The 15,080-nt window shown below is 45.5% G+C and overlaps 2 protein-coding genes across 3 annotated transcripts in view; both read right to left on the bottom strand.

The window, feature by feature from the left end:
• Positions 1 to 15,080, bottom strand: part of LOC130296749 (zinc finger protein 436-like) — a 36,072-nt gene that overhangs the window by 20,841 nt on the left and 151 nt on the right. Inside the window, exons 1-6 of one of the 2 annotated variants that reach the window (XM_056548642.1) lie at positions 7,101 to 7,420; positions 6,402 to 6,541; positions 5,803 to 5,979; positions 4,174 to 4,300; positions 4,023 to 4,090; positions 3,001 to 3,478 (exon numbers count right to left, since the gene is read on the bottom strand). In XM_056548642.1, coding sequence (XP_056404617.1) covers positions 3,001 to 3,478; positions 4,023 to 4,090; positions 4,174 to 4,300; positions 5,803 to 5,979; positions 6,402 to 6,479 — 928 coding nt within the window. In that variant the 5' untranslated portion in view covers positions 6,480 to 6,541; positions 7,101 to 7,420. Of the gene's footprint in view, positions 1 to 3,000; positions 3,479 to 4,022; positions 4,091 to 4,173; positions 4,301 to 5,802; positions 5,980 to 6,401; positions 6,542 to 7,100; positions 7,421 to 15,080 lie in introns of those variants that run through there. The other variant, XM_056548635.1, reaches the window with a different exon arrangement.
• The window catches only part of LOC130296763 (gastrula zinc finger protein XlCGF26.1-like), a 32,582-nt gene continuing 24,919 nt past the window's right edge, over positions 7,418 to 15,080 (bottom strand). Inside the window, exon 7 of the transcript XR_008849281.1 lies at positions 7,418 to 7,605. The gene's annotated coding sequence lies outside the window, so the exon portion shown is untranslated. The remainder of the gene's footprint in view (positions 7,606 to 15,080) is intronic.

Raw genomic sequence — 15,080 nt, 5'->3', positions numbered from 1 at the left:
GCTAATGGCTGACAAGCTGCTTCTCTAAGTCCATTCATATGCACCCCTGTCCATGCACCTATGAAAATAAAGAAACTTTGCACTGCATCCCGGTGAGTGACGTCCTTTATTTCTATCTACATTGCAAATTTGGAAAACTATTTTTCAAGGGACTTGGAACCCGAGGGATATGAGTGTATACTGGCTACTAGGAAACTGCTGCAGTCTCTATACAGATTGGCGCCGTGCTAAGCGCCGAGTGAGAAACTACGGGGTATAAGTGCAAACAGTCTATTCTCTTACCTGTTTCAATCTTAATAATACCATTGCCAGGATAGGGGATACATGTCTGATCGCCAGGGGGGTCCAACTGCCGGTATCCCCCACGATCTCCTGCACGGTACCCAGCTCTCCACGGGAACAAAGCGTGTCAAACCTCTGCACGAAGCAGCGTCTGAAATGCCCCCTGCATGTATCTCTGTAGTTCTATGGGAGAGACGGGGATGCAGCGTTCATGCCTCCCTGCCTCTCCTATAACACTGTATGGGGAGGGAGCATGTAGGGGGCGTACCGTCCACCATACTGAGCTCGTCACTACGCGCATTAGCCGCTGTCATAGAGTGGCAATGCCGGGGCCCGTTTGGGAGATCGCGGTGGGGTCCCAGCAGTCATCCCCCCCGCGCGATCAAACAATTGTCCCCTAGCCTACAGACAGGGGATAAGCATTAATTCGCTGCGATGTCCTTTAACCCCATAACACCTTAAGTGGATCATACTTGGAGAATTCATGTCTTGGATGGATGAATGTGTCCCACAGTATAAAGATCTATTTCCTATCATATATACCGTCCTCTCACATCCATATTATAAGTGCACATTATGTGTTATCACCTGGAACCGGGTCACATGTTCATCTATAGTTAATGTGCATTTTGACTGAATAGGGGAAAATACAGGAGAGAAAAATAACAACCAAATATTCGTATGAATATTTTATATATTTTGTTTTGTTTACAGCATACTATGCATTCAGAAAGTCTACAGACCTCCTCACTTTTCATGTTTTTTTCTCTGTTGTTTCTTGTGGTAAAATAAAAATAAATTCTCTGCAGATCCTCTCAGCTCTGTCGGGATAGATATGGACCGTCGGTGAAGCCATTTTCAGGTCTCTCCAGAGATGTCCCATTGGGTTCAGGCTCTAGTTGGGCCACTCAAGGACATTCATAGAGTTGTCCCTAAACCGCTCCCGTGTTGTCCTGACTGTGTGCTTAGGGGCATTGTCATGTTGGATGGTGGATGATCACCCCAGTCTGAGGCCCAGAGCTTTCCCTTAACCCTGACCAGTCTCCCTGTCCCCACAGCATGATGCTTCCCCCACCATGATCACTGTAGGGATGGTATTGGGCAGGTGATGGGCAGTGCCTGGTTTCCTCAAGACATGATGCTGCCCCCACCATGATCACTGTAGGGATGGTATTGGGCAGGTGATGGGCAGTACCTGGTTTCCTCCAGACATGATGCTTCCCCCACCATGATCACTGTAGGGATGGTATTGGGCAGGTGATGGGCAGTGCCTGGTTTCCTCCAGACATGATGCTGCCCCCACCATGATCACTGTAGGGATGGTATTGGGCAAGTGATGGGCAGTGCCTGGTTTCCTCCAGACATGATGCTGCCCCACCATGCTTCACTGTAGGGATGGTATTGGGCAGGGGATGGGCAGTGCCTGGTTTCCCACAGACATGATACTGCCCCCACCATGATCACTGTAGGGATGGTATTGGGCAGGTGATGGGCAGTACCTGGTTTCCTCCAGACATGATGCTGCCCCCACCATGATCACTGTAGGGATGGTATTGGGCAGGTGATGGGCTGTGCCTGGTTTCCTCCAGACATGATGCTGCCCCCACCATGATCACTGTAGGGATGGTATTGGGCAGGTGATGGGCAGTGCCTGGTTTCCTCCAGACATGATGCTGCCCCACCATGCTTCACTGTAGGGATGGTATTGGGCAGGGGATGGGCAGTGCCTGGTTTCCCACAGACATGATACTGCCCCCACCATGATCACTGTAGGGATGGTATTGGGCAGGTGATGGGCAGTGCCTTGTTTCCTCCAGACATGATGCTGCCCCCACCATGATCACTGTAGGGATGGTATTGGGCAGGTGATGGGCAGTGCCTGGTTTCCTCCAGACATGATGCTGCCCCCACCATGATCACTGTAGGGATGGTATTGGGCAGGTGATGGGCAGTGCCTGGTTTCCTCCAGACATGATGCTGCCCCACCATGCTTCACTGTAGGGATGGTATTGGGCAGGTGATGGGCAGTGCCTGGTTTCCTCCAGACATGATGCTGCCCCACCTTGATCACTGTAGGGATGGTATTGGGCAGGTGATGGGCAGTGCCTGGTTTCCCACAGACATGATGCTTCATCAGATTAAAGAATCTTGTTCCCCCCAGATCTGTGCCTCCTCACAATTCTGTCTATGAGATCTACAGGCAGTTCTTTTCTCCTCATGGCTCAGATTTTGCTCAAATATATATTGGCAGATCTTATATAGACAAGGCTGTGTCTTCCTAACTCCTGTCCAATCATCGGAATTTATCACAGGTGACTCTGACCAAGGTGTAGAAACATCTCAGAGATGATCAAGAGAAATGGGAGGAGCCAGAGCTAAATATCATGTGTCATAGCAAAGGGTATGAATACTTATGGTCATGCCAAATACCTTTTTATAGATTTGTCAACATTTCTAAAATTCTCTTTTCACTTATTGTCATTATAGAATATTGCAGAACAATTGGCCTAAACATAACAAAATATGAAAAGAAGTCAAAGGGTTTGAAGACTTTCCGAATGCATTGTATTCCACCATATTTAGACTATTCTGCTATATAGTCCTCTATTCAGTCAAAATACAGACAGGACATAAAGCTTAAGATATTCAACACACAACTGTTGTAGTCAGTGACTGAGAATCTGTGACTCTTCTCAGCATTTAGTGGTGACTACTCACCTGGGCGGTTACCTGTAGGAATGTCCTCCTCATACTGCTCATCACCGTTCACATCTGTCTCTTCTTCCTTTACGTCTGTAGCATTAACATTGATCAGATCTTTCCCTGTAGGAATGTACCCCTTATACTGCTCATCACCGCTCACATCTGTCTCTTCTTCCTTTACGTCTTTAGCATTAACATTGATCAGATCTTTCCCTGTAGGAATGTCCTCCTTATACTGCTCATCACCGCTCACATCAGTCTCTTCTTCCTTTACGTCTGCAGCATTAACATAGATCAGATCTTTCCCTGTAGGAATGTCCTCCTTATACTGCTCATCACCCCTCACATCTGTCTCTTCTTCCTTTATGTCTGAAGCATTAGTATAGATCAGATCTTTCCCTGTAGGAATGTCCTCCTTATACTGCTCATCACCCCTCACATCTGTTTCTTCTTCCTTTATGTCTGTAGCATTAATATAAATCAGATCTTCACCCTGATTCATAGGATGTGAAAGAAATATTGTAAAAGTCATCTGACAGTAGGAGAAATCACTTTGAATGTTTTATATCAGCAGAAAAGATTATTAATTATAAAGAGAAACAAAAATGACAGGAGGAGTTATCTGAGCCCCATAGCTGCAGGTCTCCTAGAAGCCGGACATAGAGATTAGATGATGGATCAATAACCTCAGGACCCTCATACACATGTATATCCCCCATGGCTAGACAGGCTTCAGGTTGTGTCAGTGGAGGAGATCAGCTCCTGCCAGACACCTCTGGGGTTTGTCTCGGGGGGAAATAAAGGATCAGATGGGTATAAATCCAACCTGTTGTTTCCTTATTCCAACCAGCAGTCTCCATAGTCAGAAAACTGTGAGAAGATCCAGACAACATGTAATGTCTATGGTCGGCTTTATCCTGTCATCTCCACCTTTCTCATTCCACAAGTATAAAGCATATAATACTGTAGGATAAAACAAGACTGAACACAAAAGCTTCACAGCCCTTCTACAGATCATAGGGAATATCTCCATCTACCTGATCCTGATCCTGTGGAAGAAGAGGACGGGGACACCTCTCTGCTGCTGTTCTCTTACTGGATCTGACTGTAGGGAACACATACAGAGACTGAATTCATTCTTTACATACAAATAATGAGAGGACGTGTGTATATAGTCATGTCTATTACCTGCTGATGTGAGGGGCTGCTGATCCTCCATCATCACCTGATCCTTGTACTGATCCTTGTGTCCTTCTACATACTCCCACTCCTCCATGGAGAAATAGACCGCCACGTCCTGACACCTAATAGGAACCTGATACACAATGATACAGTCATCACCCCGACCCCTCCAGTGGTGTTACTGTATAATGTCCCAGCATTCCCAGCAGTGTCACCTCTCCAGTCATCACCAGACCCCTCCATTACTGTATAATGTCCCAGCATTCCCAGCAGTGTCACCTCTCCAGTCATCACCAGACCCCTCCATTACTGTATAATGTCCCAGCATTCCCAGCAGTGTCACCTCTCCAGTCATCACCAGACCCCTCCATTACTGTATAATGTCCCAGCATTCCCAGCAGTGTCACCTCTCCAGTCATCACCAGACCCCTCCATTACTGTATAATGTCCCAGCAGTGTCACCTCTCCAGTCATCACCAGACCCCTCCATTACTGTATAATGTCCCAGCAGTGTCACCTCTCCAGTCATCACCAGACCCCTCCATTACTGTATAATGTCCCAGCAGTGTCACCTCTCCAGTCATCACCAGACCCCTCCATTACTGTATAATGTCCCAGCAGTGTCACCTCTCCAGTCATCACCAGACCCCTCCATTACTGTATAATGTCCCAGCAGTGTCACCTCTCCAGTCATCACCAGACCCCTCCATTACTGTATAATGTCCCAGCAGTGTCACCTCTCCAGTCATCACCAGACCCCTCCATTACTGTATAATGTCCCAGCAGTGTCACCTCTCCAGTCATCACCAGACCCCTCCATTACTGTATAATGTCCCAGCAGTGTCACCTCTCCAGTCATCACCAGACCCCTCCATTACTGTATAATGTCCCAGCAGTGTCACCTCTCCAGTCATCACCAGACCCCTCCATTACTGTATAATGTCCCAGCATTCCCAGCAGTGTCACCTCTCCAGTCATCACCAGACCCCTCCATTACTGTATAATGTCCCAGCAGTGTCACCTCTCCAGTCATCACCAGACCCCTCCATTACTGTATAATGTCCCAGCATTCCCAGCAGTGTCACCTCTCCAGTCATCACCAGACCCCTCCATTACTGTATAATGTCCCAGCAGTGTCACCTCTCCAGTCATCACCAGACCCCTCCATTACTGTATAATGTCCCAGCAGTGTCACCTCTCCAGTCATCACCAGACCCCTCCATTACTGTATAATGTCCCAGCAGTGTCACCTCTCCAGTCATCACCAGACCGCTCCATTACTGTATAATGTCCCAGCAGTGTCACCTCTCCAGTCATCACCAGACCCCTCCATTACTGTATAATGTCCCAGCAGTGTCACCTCTCCAGTCATCCCCAGACCCCTCCATTACTGTATAATGTCCCAGCAGTGTCACCTCTCCAGTCATCACCAGACCCCTCCATTACTGTATAATGTTCCAGCAGTGTCACCTCTCCAGTCATCACCAGACCCCTCCATTACTGTATAATGTCCCAGAAGTGTCACCTCTCCAGTCATCACCAGACCCCTCCATTACTGTATAATGTCCCAGCAGTGTCACCTCTCCAGTCATCACCAGACCCCTCCATTACTGTATAATATCCCAGCAGTGTCACCTCTCCAGTCAGCAGCTCCATCATCTTGATAAGCTCTAGAATCTTCTGTTCATCCATTTCCTCATGTATCAGGGAGTGAGGTGGGGGCCCCGGGATTGGGCTCAGGGTTCTTCCCCGTCCTTCACACACAGGGGCCCGACAGCGCCCACTAGAGGACTTCTTCACTACTGTGTAATCCTGTGTATAGAGAGACACATAAATATCACTACATACATTCCCAGAATCCCTCACCTCCCCAGTCGTATCCATCTGTTATTACAGAGATAAGAATGAGGTCATGTGACATCACTCCCAGAATCCCTCACCTCCCCAGTCATATCCATCTGTTATTACAGAGATAAGAATGAGGTCATGTGACATCACTCCCAGAATCCCTCACCTCTCCAGTCATATCCATCTGTTATTACATAGATAAGAATGAGGTCATGTGACATCACTCCCAGAATCCCTCACCTCTCCAGTCATATTCATCTGTTATTACGTAGATAAGAATGAGGTCATGTGACATCACTCCCAGAATCCCTCACCTCTCCAGTCATATCCATCTGTTATTATAGATCAGAATGAGGTCATGTGACATCACTCCCAGAATCCCTCACCTCTCCAGTAAGCCGGAAGAGTATCTGTAGGGTGAGTTCTATTATCCTGTCGGCCATCTTGTTCCTGTCTCTCTCCATGGTTGATCAGGAAACTTCTCTTATATAGAAGATATCAGCAGAGGATCCTGGGTTGGAGAAACCTGAGGGGAAGAAGAGGATCTAGTATAAAATCCCATATAAACCCGACCTTAGGACTCAGGTCAGAGGAGAGATAAGATGGCGGACACCACATGTTCAGTATTTCCATACAGGGCGGTGTTTGGTGGGGGGAGGGGACTTAGATGGGGAGGGGGAGGAATTTCTGGGTAAACAGTGAAGGCCGGTTTGGGGGGGGGGGGGGGAAGGATATAAGGGACGGTCAGATAGATCATAGTGAAGATCTTAACCCCTTCCCGCACCATGATGTAACTATACGCTGTAGTTCGGACTATCTTCCCACAAGAGGACATACAGTTATGTGGCAGGAGATGTGTCCATGGTATCAGTAGATGATGGCGGCTGTAATGTACAGATAACATCCCGCTGCAATGGCCAGGAACAAGATAATGGTCACATGGAGCCAATGGGTTACCAGGGCAACCTGGGGCCTAAAGAAGGATCCTAGACCTGCCATGGCTATATGCCAAATATATGGCCGAATAGATTGTATTATTGATGTGTGGTATGGCGGAGTGTGAGATGCAGGGCAGATGTTATTACCCTAGGGGCAGATGACATTAACCCCTTGTATTCTTGAAGCCAGGGCGTGGTTTAGCCTATAACCACCCAAAGGTATATCACTGGATCCTGGGCTAGGCACGGGAGCAATGAAGACACTGACGCCAAGTTACAGACAACAGTAGCTTTACTGAGGGTAGGCTGTTGTTACAGTCTATGCAGTATAGCCGGGGCCCAAGGAAGTGACCAGTGACACAGAGACCTCACAGGCTTGCTGGGACTTGGACGGGAGAATTTAGTGCAGGCCTCGATGGGTAGACAGATGACTTGACTGACAGGACACTGACTTTATCTTACTTGAATTTGACTTGTGGCTTCAGGATTTGCCTTGAAGCTTCCACTACTCTAGGCACACACTCTAGGCACGACTTTACTGGACCTCAGCAGGAAACAAGAGAGAGAAGCTACCTCCACCCAAGGCTTATATGGGGGAGACTAGCAGGGAGCCCATAGGTAACCCTTGGGGTCAGCTGGTCACTGGTACCTCCTGGGTATAAATCACATGGTACATTTATTAAAGGTATAACACACAGCATAATGCATAACATATTAACAATGGGGGAAACAATGCAGGGGGCCCTGGGGACATTGCCAGACAGGGCAGGGAAGGTACGGGGTAACACCAACCCATACTGGGCCACCACAGAAACATTATGTAAATCACAGTATGAAGGATCAGACTAAAAAAGGAATTACATAAGTTTTAATAAAGTTTGTTTTAAGAATTCAAATTTAAAAAAATGAAATTAAATGTGCAGAACCACAAGAACCAGTAACTACAGAGAGCGGAACCACAAGAACCAGTAACTGCAGAGACCAGAACCACAATAACCAGTAACTACAGAGACCGGAACCACAATAACCAGTAACTACAGAGACCAGAACCACAATAACCAGTAACTACAGAGAGCAGAACCACAGTAACTACAAACACCGGAACCACAATAACCAGTAACTACAGAGACCGGAACCACAATAACCAGTAACTACAGAGAGCGGAACCACAATAACCAGTAACTCCAAAGACCGGAACCACAATAACCAGTAACTACAGAGAGCGGAACCATAATAACCAGTAACTACAGAGAGCGGAACCACAATAACCAGTAACTACAGAGAGCGGAACCACAATAACCAGTAACTACAGAGAGCGGAACCACAATAACCAGTAACTACAGAGAGCGGAACCACAATAACCAGTAACTACAGAGAGCAGAACCACAATAACCAGTAACTACAGAGACCGGAACCACAATAACCAGTCACTACAGTGACCAGAACCACAATAACCAGTAACTACAGAGACCGGAACCACAATAACCAGTAACTACAGAGAGCGGAACCACAATAACCAGTAACTACAGAGACCAGAACCCCAATAACCAGTAACTACAGAGAGCGGAACCACAATAACCAGTAACTACAGAGAGCGGAACCACAATAACCAGTAACTCCAAAGACCGGAACCACAATAACCAGTAACTCCAAAGACCGGAACCACAATAACCAGTAACTACAGAGAGCGGAACCATAATAACCAGTAACTACAGAGACCGGAACCACAATAACCAGTAACTACAGAGAGCGGAACCACAATAACCAGTAACTCCAAAGACCGGAACCACAATAACCAGTAACTACAGAGAGCGGAACCATAATAACCAGTAACTACAGAGAGCGGAACCACAATAACCAGTAACTACAGAGAGTGGAACCACAATAACCAGTAACTACAGAGAGCGGAACCACAATAACCAGTAACTACAGAGACCGGAACCAGAATAACCAGTAACTACAGAGACCGGAACCAGAATAACCAGTTACTACAGAGACCGGAACCAGAATAACCAGCAACTACAGAGACCGGAACCACAATAACCAGTAACTACAGAGACCGGAACCACAATAACCAGTAACTACAGAGAACCACAATAACCAGCAACTACAGAGACCGGAACCACAATAACCAGTAACTACAGAGACCGGAACCACAATAACCAGTAACTACAGAGACCAGAACCACAATAACCAGCAACTACAGAGACCGGAACCACAATAACCAGTAACTACAGAGAGCGGAACCACAATAACCAGTAACTACAGAGACCAGAACCACAATAACCAGTAACTACAGAGACCAGAACCACAATAACCAGTAACTACAGAGAGCGGAACCACAATAACCAGTAACTACAGAGAGCGGAACCACAATAACCAGTAACTACAGAGACCGGAACCACAATAACCAGTAACTACAGAGACCGGAACCACAATAACCAGTAACTACAGAGACCGGAACCACAATAACCAGTAACTACAGAGACCAGAACCACAATAACCAGTAACTACAGAGAGCGGAACCACAATAACCAGTAACTACAGAGAGCGGAACCACAATAACCAGTAACTAAAGAGACCGGAACCACAATAACCAGTAACTACAGAGACCAGAACCACAATAACCAGTAACTACAGAGAACCACAATAACCAGTAACTACAGAGAACCACAATAACCAGTAACTACAGAGACCGGAACCACAATAACCAGTAACTACAGAGACCGGAACCACAATAACCAGTAACTACAGAGAACCACAATAACCAGTAACTAAAGAGACCGGAACCACAATAACCAGTAACTACAGAGACCAGAACCACAATAACCAGTAACTACAGAGACCAGAACCACAATAACCAGTAACTACAGAGACCAGAACCACAATAACCAGTAACTACAGAGACCGGAACCACAATAACCAGTAACTACAGAGAACCACAATAACCAGTAACTAAAGAGACCGGAACCACAATAACCAGTAACTACAGAGACCAGAACCACAATAACCAGTAACTACAGAGACCAGAACCACAATAACCAGTAACTACAGAGAGTGGAACCACAATAACCAGTAACTACAGAGACCGGAACCACAATAACCAGTAACTACAGAGACCGGAACCACAATAACCAGTAACTACAGAGACCGGAACCACAATAACCAGTAACTACAGAGACCGGAACCACAATAACCAGTAACTACAGAGACCGGAACCACAATAACCAGTAACTACAGAGACCAGAACCACAATAACCAGTAACTACAGAGACCAGAACCACAATAACCAGTAACTACAGAGACCGGAACCACAATAACCAGTAACTACAGAGACCAGAACCACAATAACCAGTAACTACAGAGACCAGAACCACAATAACCAGTAACTACAGAGACCGGAACCACAATAACCAGTAACTCCAGGAACCACAATAACCAGTAACTACAGAGACCAGAACCACAATAACCAGTAACTACAGAGACCGGAACTACAATAACCAGTAACTACAGAGACCGGAACCACAATAACCAGTAACTACAGAGACCGGAACCACAATAACCAGTAACTACAGAGACCAGAACCACAATAACCAGTAACTACAGAGACCGGAACCACAATAACCAGTAACTACAGAGACCGGAACCACAATAACCAGTAACTACAGAGACCGGAACCACAATAACCAGTAACTACAGAGACCAGAACCACAATAACCAGTAACTACAGAGACCAGAACCACAATAACCAGTAACTACAGAGACCGGAACCACAATAACCAGTAACTACAGAGACCAGAACCATAATAACCAGTAACTACAGAGACCGGAACCACAATAACCAGTAACTACAGAGACCAGAACCACAATAACCAGTAACTACAGAGACCGGAACCACAATAACCAGTAACTACAGAGACCGGAACCACAATAACCAGTAACTACAGAGACCAGAACCACAATAACCAGTAACTACAGAGACCGGAACCACAATAACCAGTAACTCCAGGAACCACAATAACCAGTAACTACAGAGACCAGAACCACAATAACCAGTAACTACAGAGACCAGAACCACAATAACCAGTAACTACAGAGACCGGAACCACAATAACCAGTAACTACAGAGACCGGAACCACAATAACCAGTAACTACAGAGACCGGAACCACAATAACCAGTAACTACAGAGACCGGAACCACAATAACCAGTAACTACAGAGACCAGAACCACAATAACCAGTAACTACAGAGACCAGAACCACAATAACCAGTAACTACAGAGAGCGGAACCACAATAACCAGTAACTACAGAGACCAGAACCACAATAACCAGTAACTACAGAGACCAGAACCACAATAACCAGTAACTACAGAGACCGGAACCACAATAACCAGTAACTCCAGGAACCACAATAACCAGTAACTACAGAGACCAGAACCACAATAACCAGTAACTACAGAGACCGGAACCACAATAACCAGTAACTACAGAGACCGGAACCACAATAACCAGTAACTACAGAGACCGGAACTACAATAACCAGTAACTACAGAGACCGGAACCACAATAACCAGTAACTACAGAGACCGGAACCACAATAACCAGTAACTACAGAGACCAGAACCACAATAACCAGTAACTACAGAGACCGGAACCACAATAACCAGTAACTACAGAGACCGGAACCACAATAACCAGTAACTACAGAGAACCACAATAACCAGTAACTACAGAGACCGGAACCACAATAACCAGTAACTACAGAGAGCGGAACCACAATAACCAGTAACTACAGAGAGCGGAACCACAATAACCAGTAACTACAGAGACCGGAACCACAATAACCAGTAACTACAGAGACCAGAACCACAATAACCAGTAACTACAGAGACCGGAACCACAATAACCAGTAACTACAGAGAGCGGAACCACAATAACCAGTAACTACAGAGAGCGGAACCACAATAACCAGTAACTACAGAGAGCGGAACCACAATAACCAGTAACTACAGAGACCAGAACCACAATAACCAGTAACTACAGAGAGCGGAACCACAATAACCAGTAACTACAGAGAGCGGAACCACAATAACCAGTAACTACAGAGAGCGGAACCACAATAACCAGTAACTACAGAGAGCGGAACCACAATAACCAGTAACTACAGAGACCAGAACCACAATAACCAGTAACTACAGAGACCAGAACCACAATAACCAGTAACTACAGAGACCGGAACCACAATAACCAGTAACTACAGAGACCAGAACCATAATAACCAGTAACTACAGAGACCAGAACCACAATAACCAGTAACTACAGAGACCGGAACCACAATAACCAGTAACTACAGAGACCGGAACCACAATAACCAGTAACTACAGAGACCGGAACCACAATAACCAGTAACTACAGAGACCTGAACCACAATAACCAGTAACTACAGAGACCAGAACCACAATAACCAGTAACTACAGAGACCAGAACCACAATAACCAGTAACTACAGAGACCAGAACCACAATAACCAGTAACTACAGAGACCAGAACCACAATAACCAGTAACTACAGAGACCAGAACCACAATAACCAGTAACTACAGAGACCGGAACCACAATAACCAGTAACTACAGAGACCGGAACCACAATAACCAGTAACTACAGAGACCGGAACCACAATAACCAGTAACTACAGAGACCAGAACCACAATAACCAGTAACTACAGAGACCGGAACCACAATAACCAGTAACTACAGAGACCAGAACCACAATAACCAGTAACTACAGAGACCAGAACAATAATAACCAGTAACTACAGAGACCAGAACCACAATAACCAGTAACTACAGAGACCGGAACCATAATAACCAGTAACTACAGAGACCAGAACCACAATAACCAGTAATTACAGAGACCGGAACCACAATAACCAGTAACTACAGAGACCAGAACCACAATAACCAGTAACTACAGAGACCGGAACCACAATAACCAGTAACTACAGAGACCAGAACCACAATAACCAGTAATTACAGAGACCGGAACCACAATAACCAGTAACTACAGAGACCGGAACCACAATAACCAGTAACTACAGAGAACACTACAGAGACCAGAACCACAATAACCAGTAACTACAGAGACCAGAACCACAATAACCAGTAACTACAGAGACCAGAACCACAATAACCAGTAACTACAGAGACCGGAACCATAATAACCAGTAACTACAGAGACCAGAACCACAATAACCAGTAACTACAGAGACCAGAACCACAATAACCAGTAACTACAGAGACCAGAACCACAATAACCAGTAATTACAGAGACCAGAACCACAATAACCAGTAACTACAGAGACCGGAACCACAATAACCAGTAACTACAGAGACCAGAACCACAATAACCAGTAACTACAGAGACCAGAACCACAATAACCAGTAACTACAGAGACCAGAACCACAATAACCAGTAACTACAGAGACCGGAACCACAATAACCAGTAACTACAGAGACCGGAACCACAATAACCAGTAACTACAGAGAGCGGAACCACAATAACCAGTAACTACAGAGACCAGAACAATAATAACCAGTAACTACAGAGACCAGAACCACAATAACCAGTAACTACAGAGACCGGAACCACAATAACCAGTAACTACAGAGACCGGAACCACAATAACCAGTAACTACAGAGACCGGAACCACAATAACCAGTAACTACAGAGACCAGAACCACAATAACCAGTAACTACAGAGACCAGAACCACAATAACCAGTAACTACAGAGACCAGAACCACAATAACCAGTAATTACAGAGACCAGAACCACAATAACCAGTAACTACAGAGACCAGAACCACAATAACCAGTAACTACAGAGACCAGAACCACAATAACCAGTAACTACAGAGACCGGAACCACAATAACCAGTAACTACAGAGACCGGAACCACAATAACCAGTAACTACAGAGACCGGAACCACAATAACCAGTAACTACAGAGACCAGAACCACAATAACCAGTAACTACAGAGACCGGAACCACAATAACCAGTAACTACAGAGACCAGAACCACAATAACCAGTAACTACAGAGACCAGAACAATAATAACCAGTAACTACAGAGACCAGAACCACAATAACCAGTAACTACAGAGACCGGAACCATAATAACCAGTAACTACAGAGACCAGAACCACAATAACCAGTAATTACAGAGACCGGAACCACAATAACCAGTAACTACAGAGACCAGAACCACAATAACCAGTAACTACAGAGACCGGAACCACAATAACCAGTAACTACAGAGACCAGAACCACAATAACCAGTAATTACAGAGACCGGAACCACAATAACCAGTAACTACAGAGACCGGAACCACAATAACCAGTAACTACAGAGAACACTACAGAGACCAGAACCACAATAACCAGTAACTACAGAGACCAGAACCACAATAACCAGTAACTACAGAGACCAGAACCACAATAACCAGTAACTACAGAGACCGGAACCATAATAACCAGTAACTACAGAGACCAGAACCACAATAACCAGTAACTACAGAGACCAGAACCACAATAACCAGTAACTACAGAGACCAGAACCACAATAACCAGTAATTACAGAGACCAGAACCACAATAACCAGTAACTACAGAGACCGGAACCACAATAACCAGTAACTACAGAGACCGGAACCACAATAACCAGTAACTACAGAGACCGGAACCACAATAACCAGTAACTACAGAGACCAGAACCACAATAACCAGTAACTACAGAGACCAGAACCACAATAACCAGTAACTACAGAGACCGGAACCACAATAACCAGTAACTACAGAGACCAGAACCACAATAACCAGTAACTACAGAGACCAGAACCACAATAACCAGTAACTACAGAGACCGGAACCACAATAACCAGTAACTACAGAGACCGGAACCACAATAACCAGTAACTACAGAGACCGGAACCACAATAACCAGTAACTACAGAGACCAGAACCACAATAACCAGTAACTACAGAGACCAGAACCACAATAACCAGTAACTACAGAGACCAGAACCACAATAACCAGTAAGAGGAAAACAAATCAAACTACACAC

Source organism: Hyla sarda, chromosome 1 (genome assembly GCF_029499605.1).
Source record: "Hyla sarda isolate aHylSar1 chromosome 1, aHylSar1.hap1, whole genome shotgun sequence".
Taxonomy (NCBI): Eukaryota; Metazoa; Chordata; class Amphibia; order Anura; family Hylidae; genus Hyla; species Hyla sarda.
The sequence above is the reverse complement of the archived record's forward strand: the minus strand, read 5'-3'. Positions and strand labels throughout refer to the sequence as shown.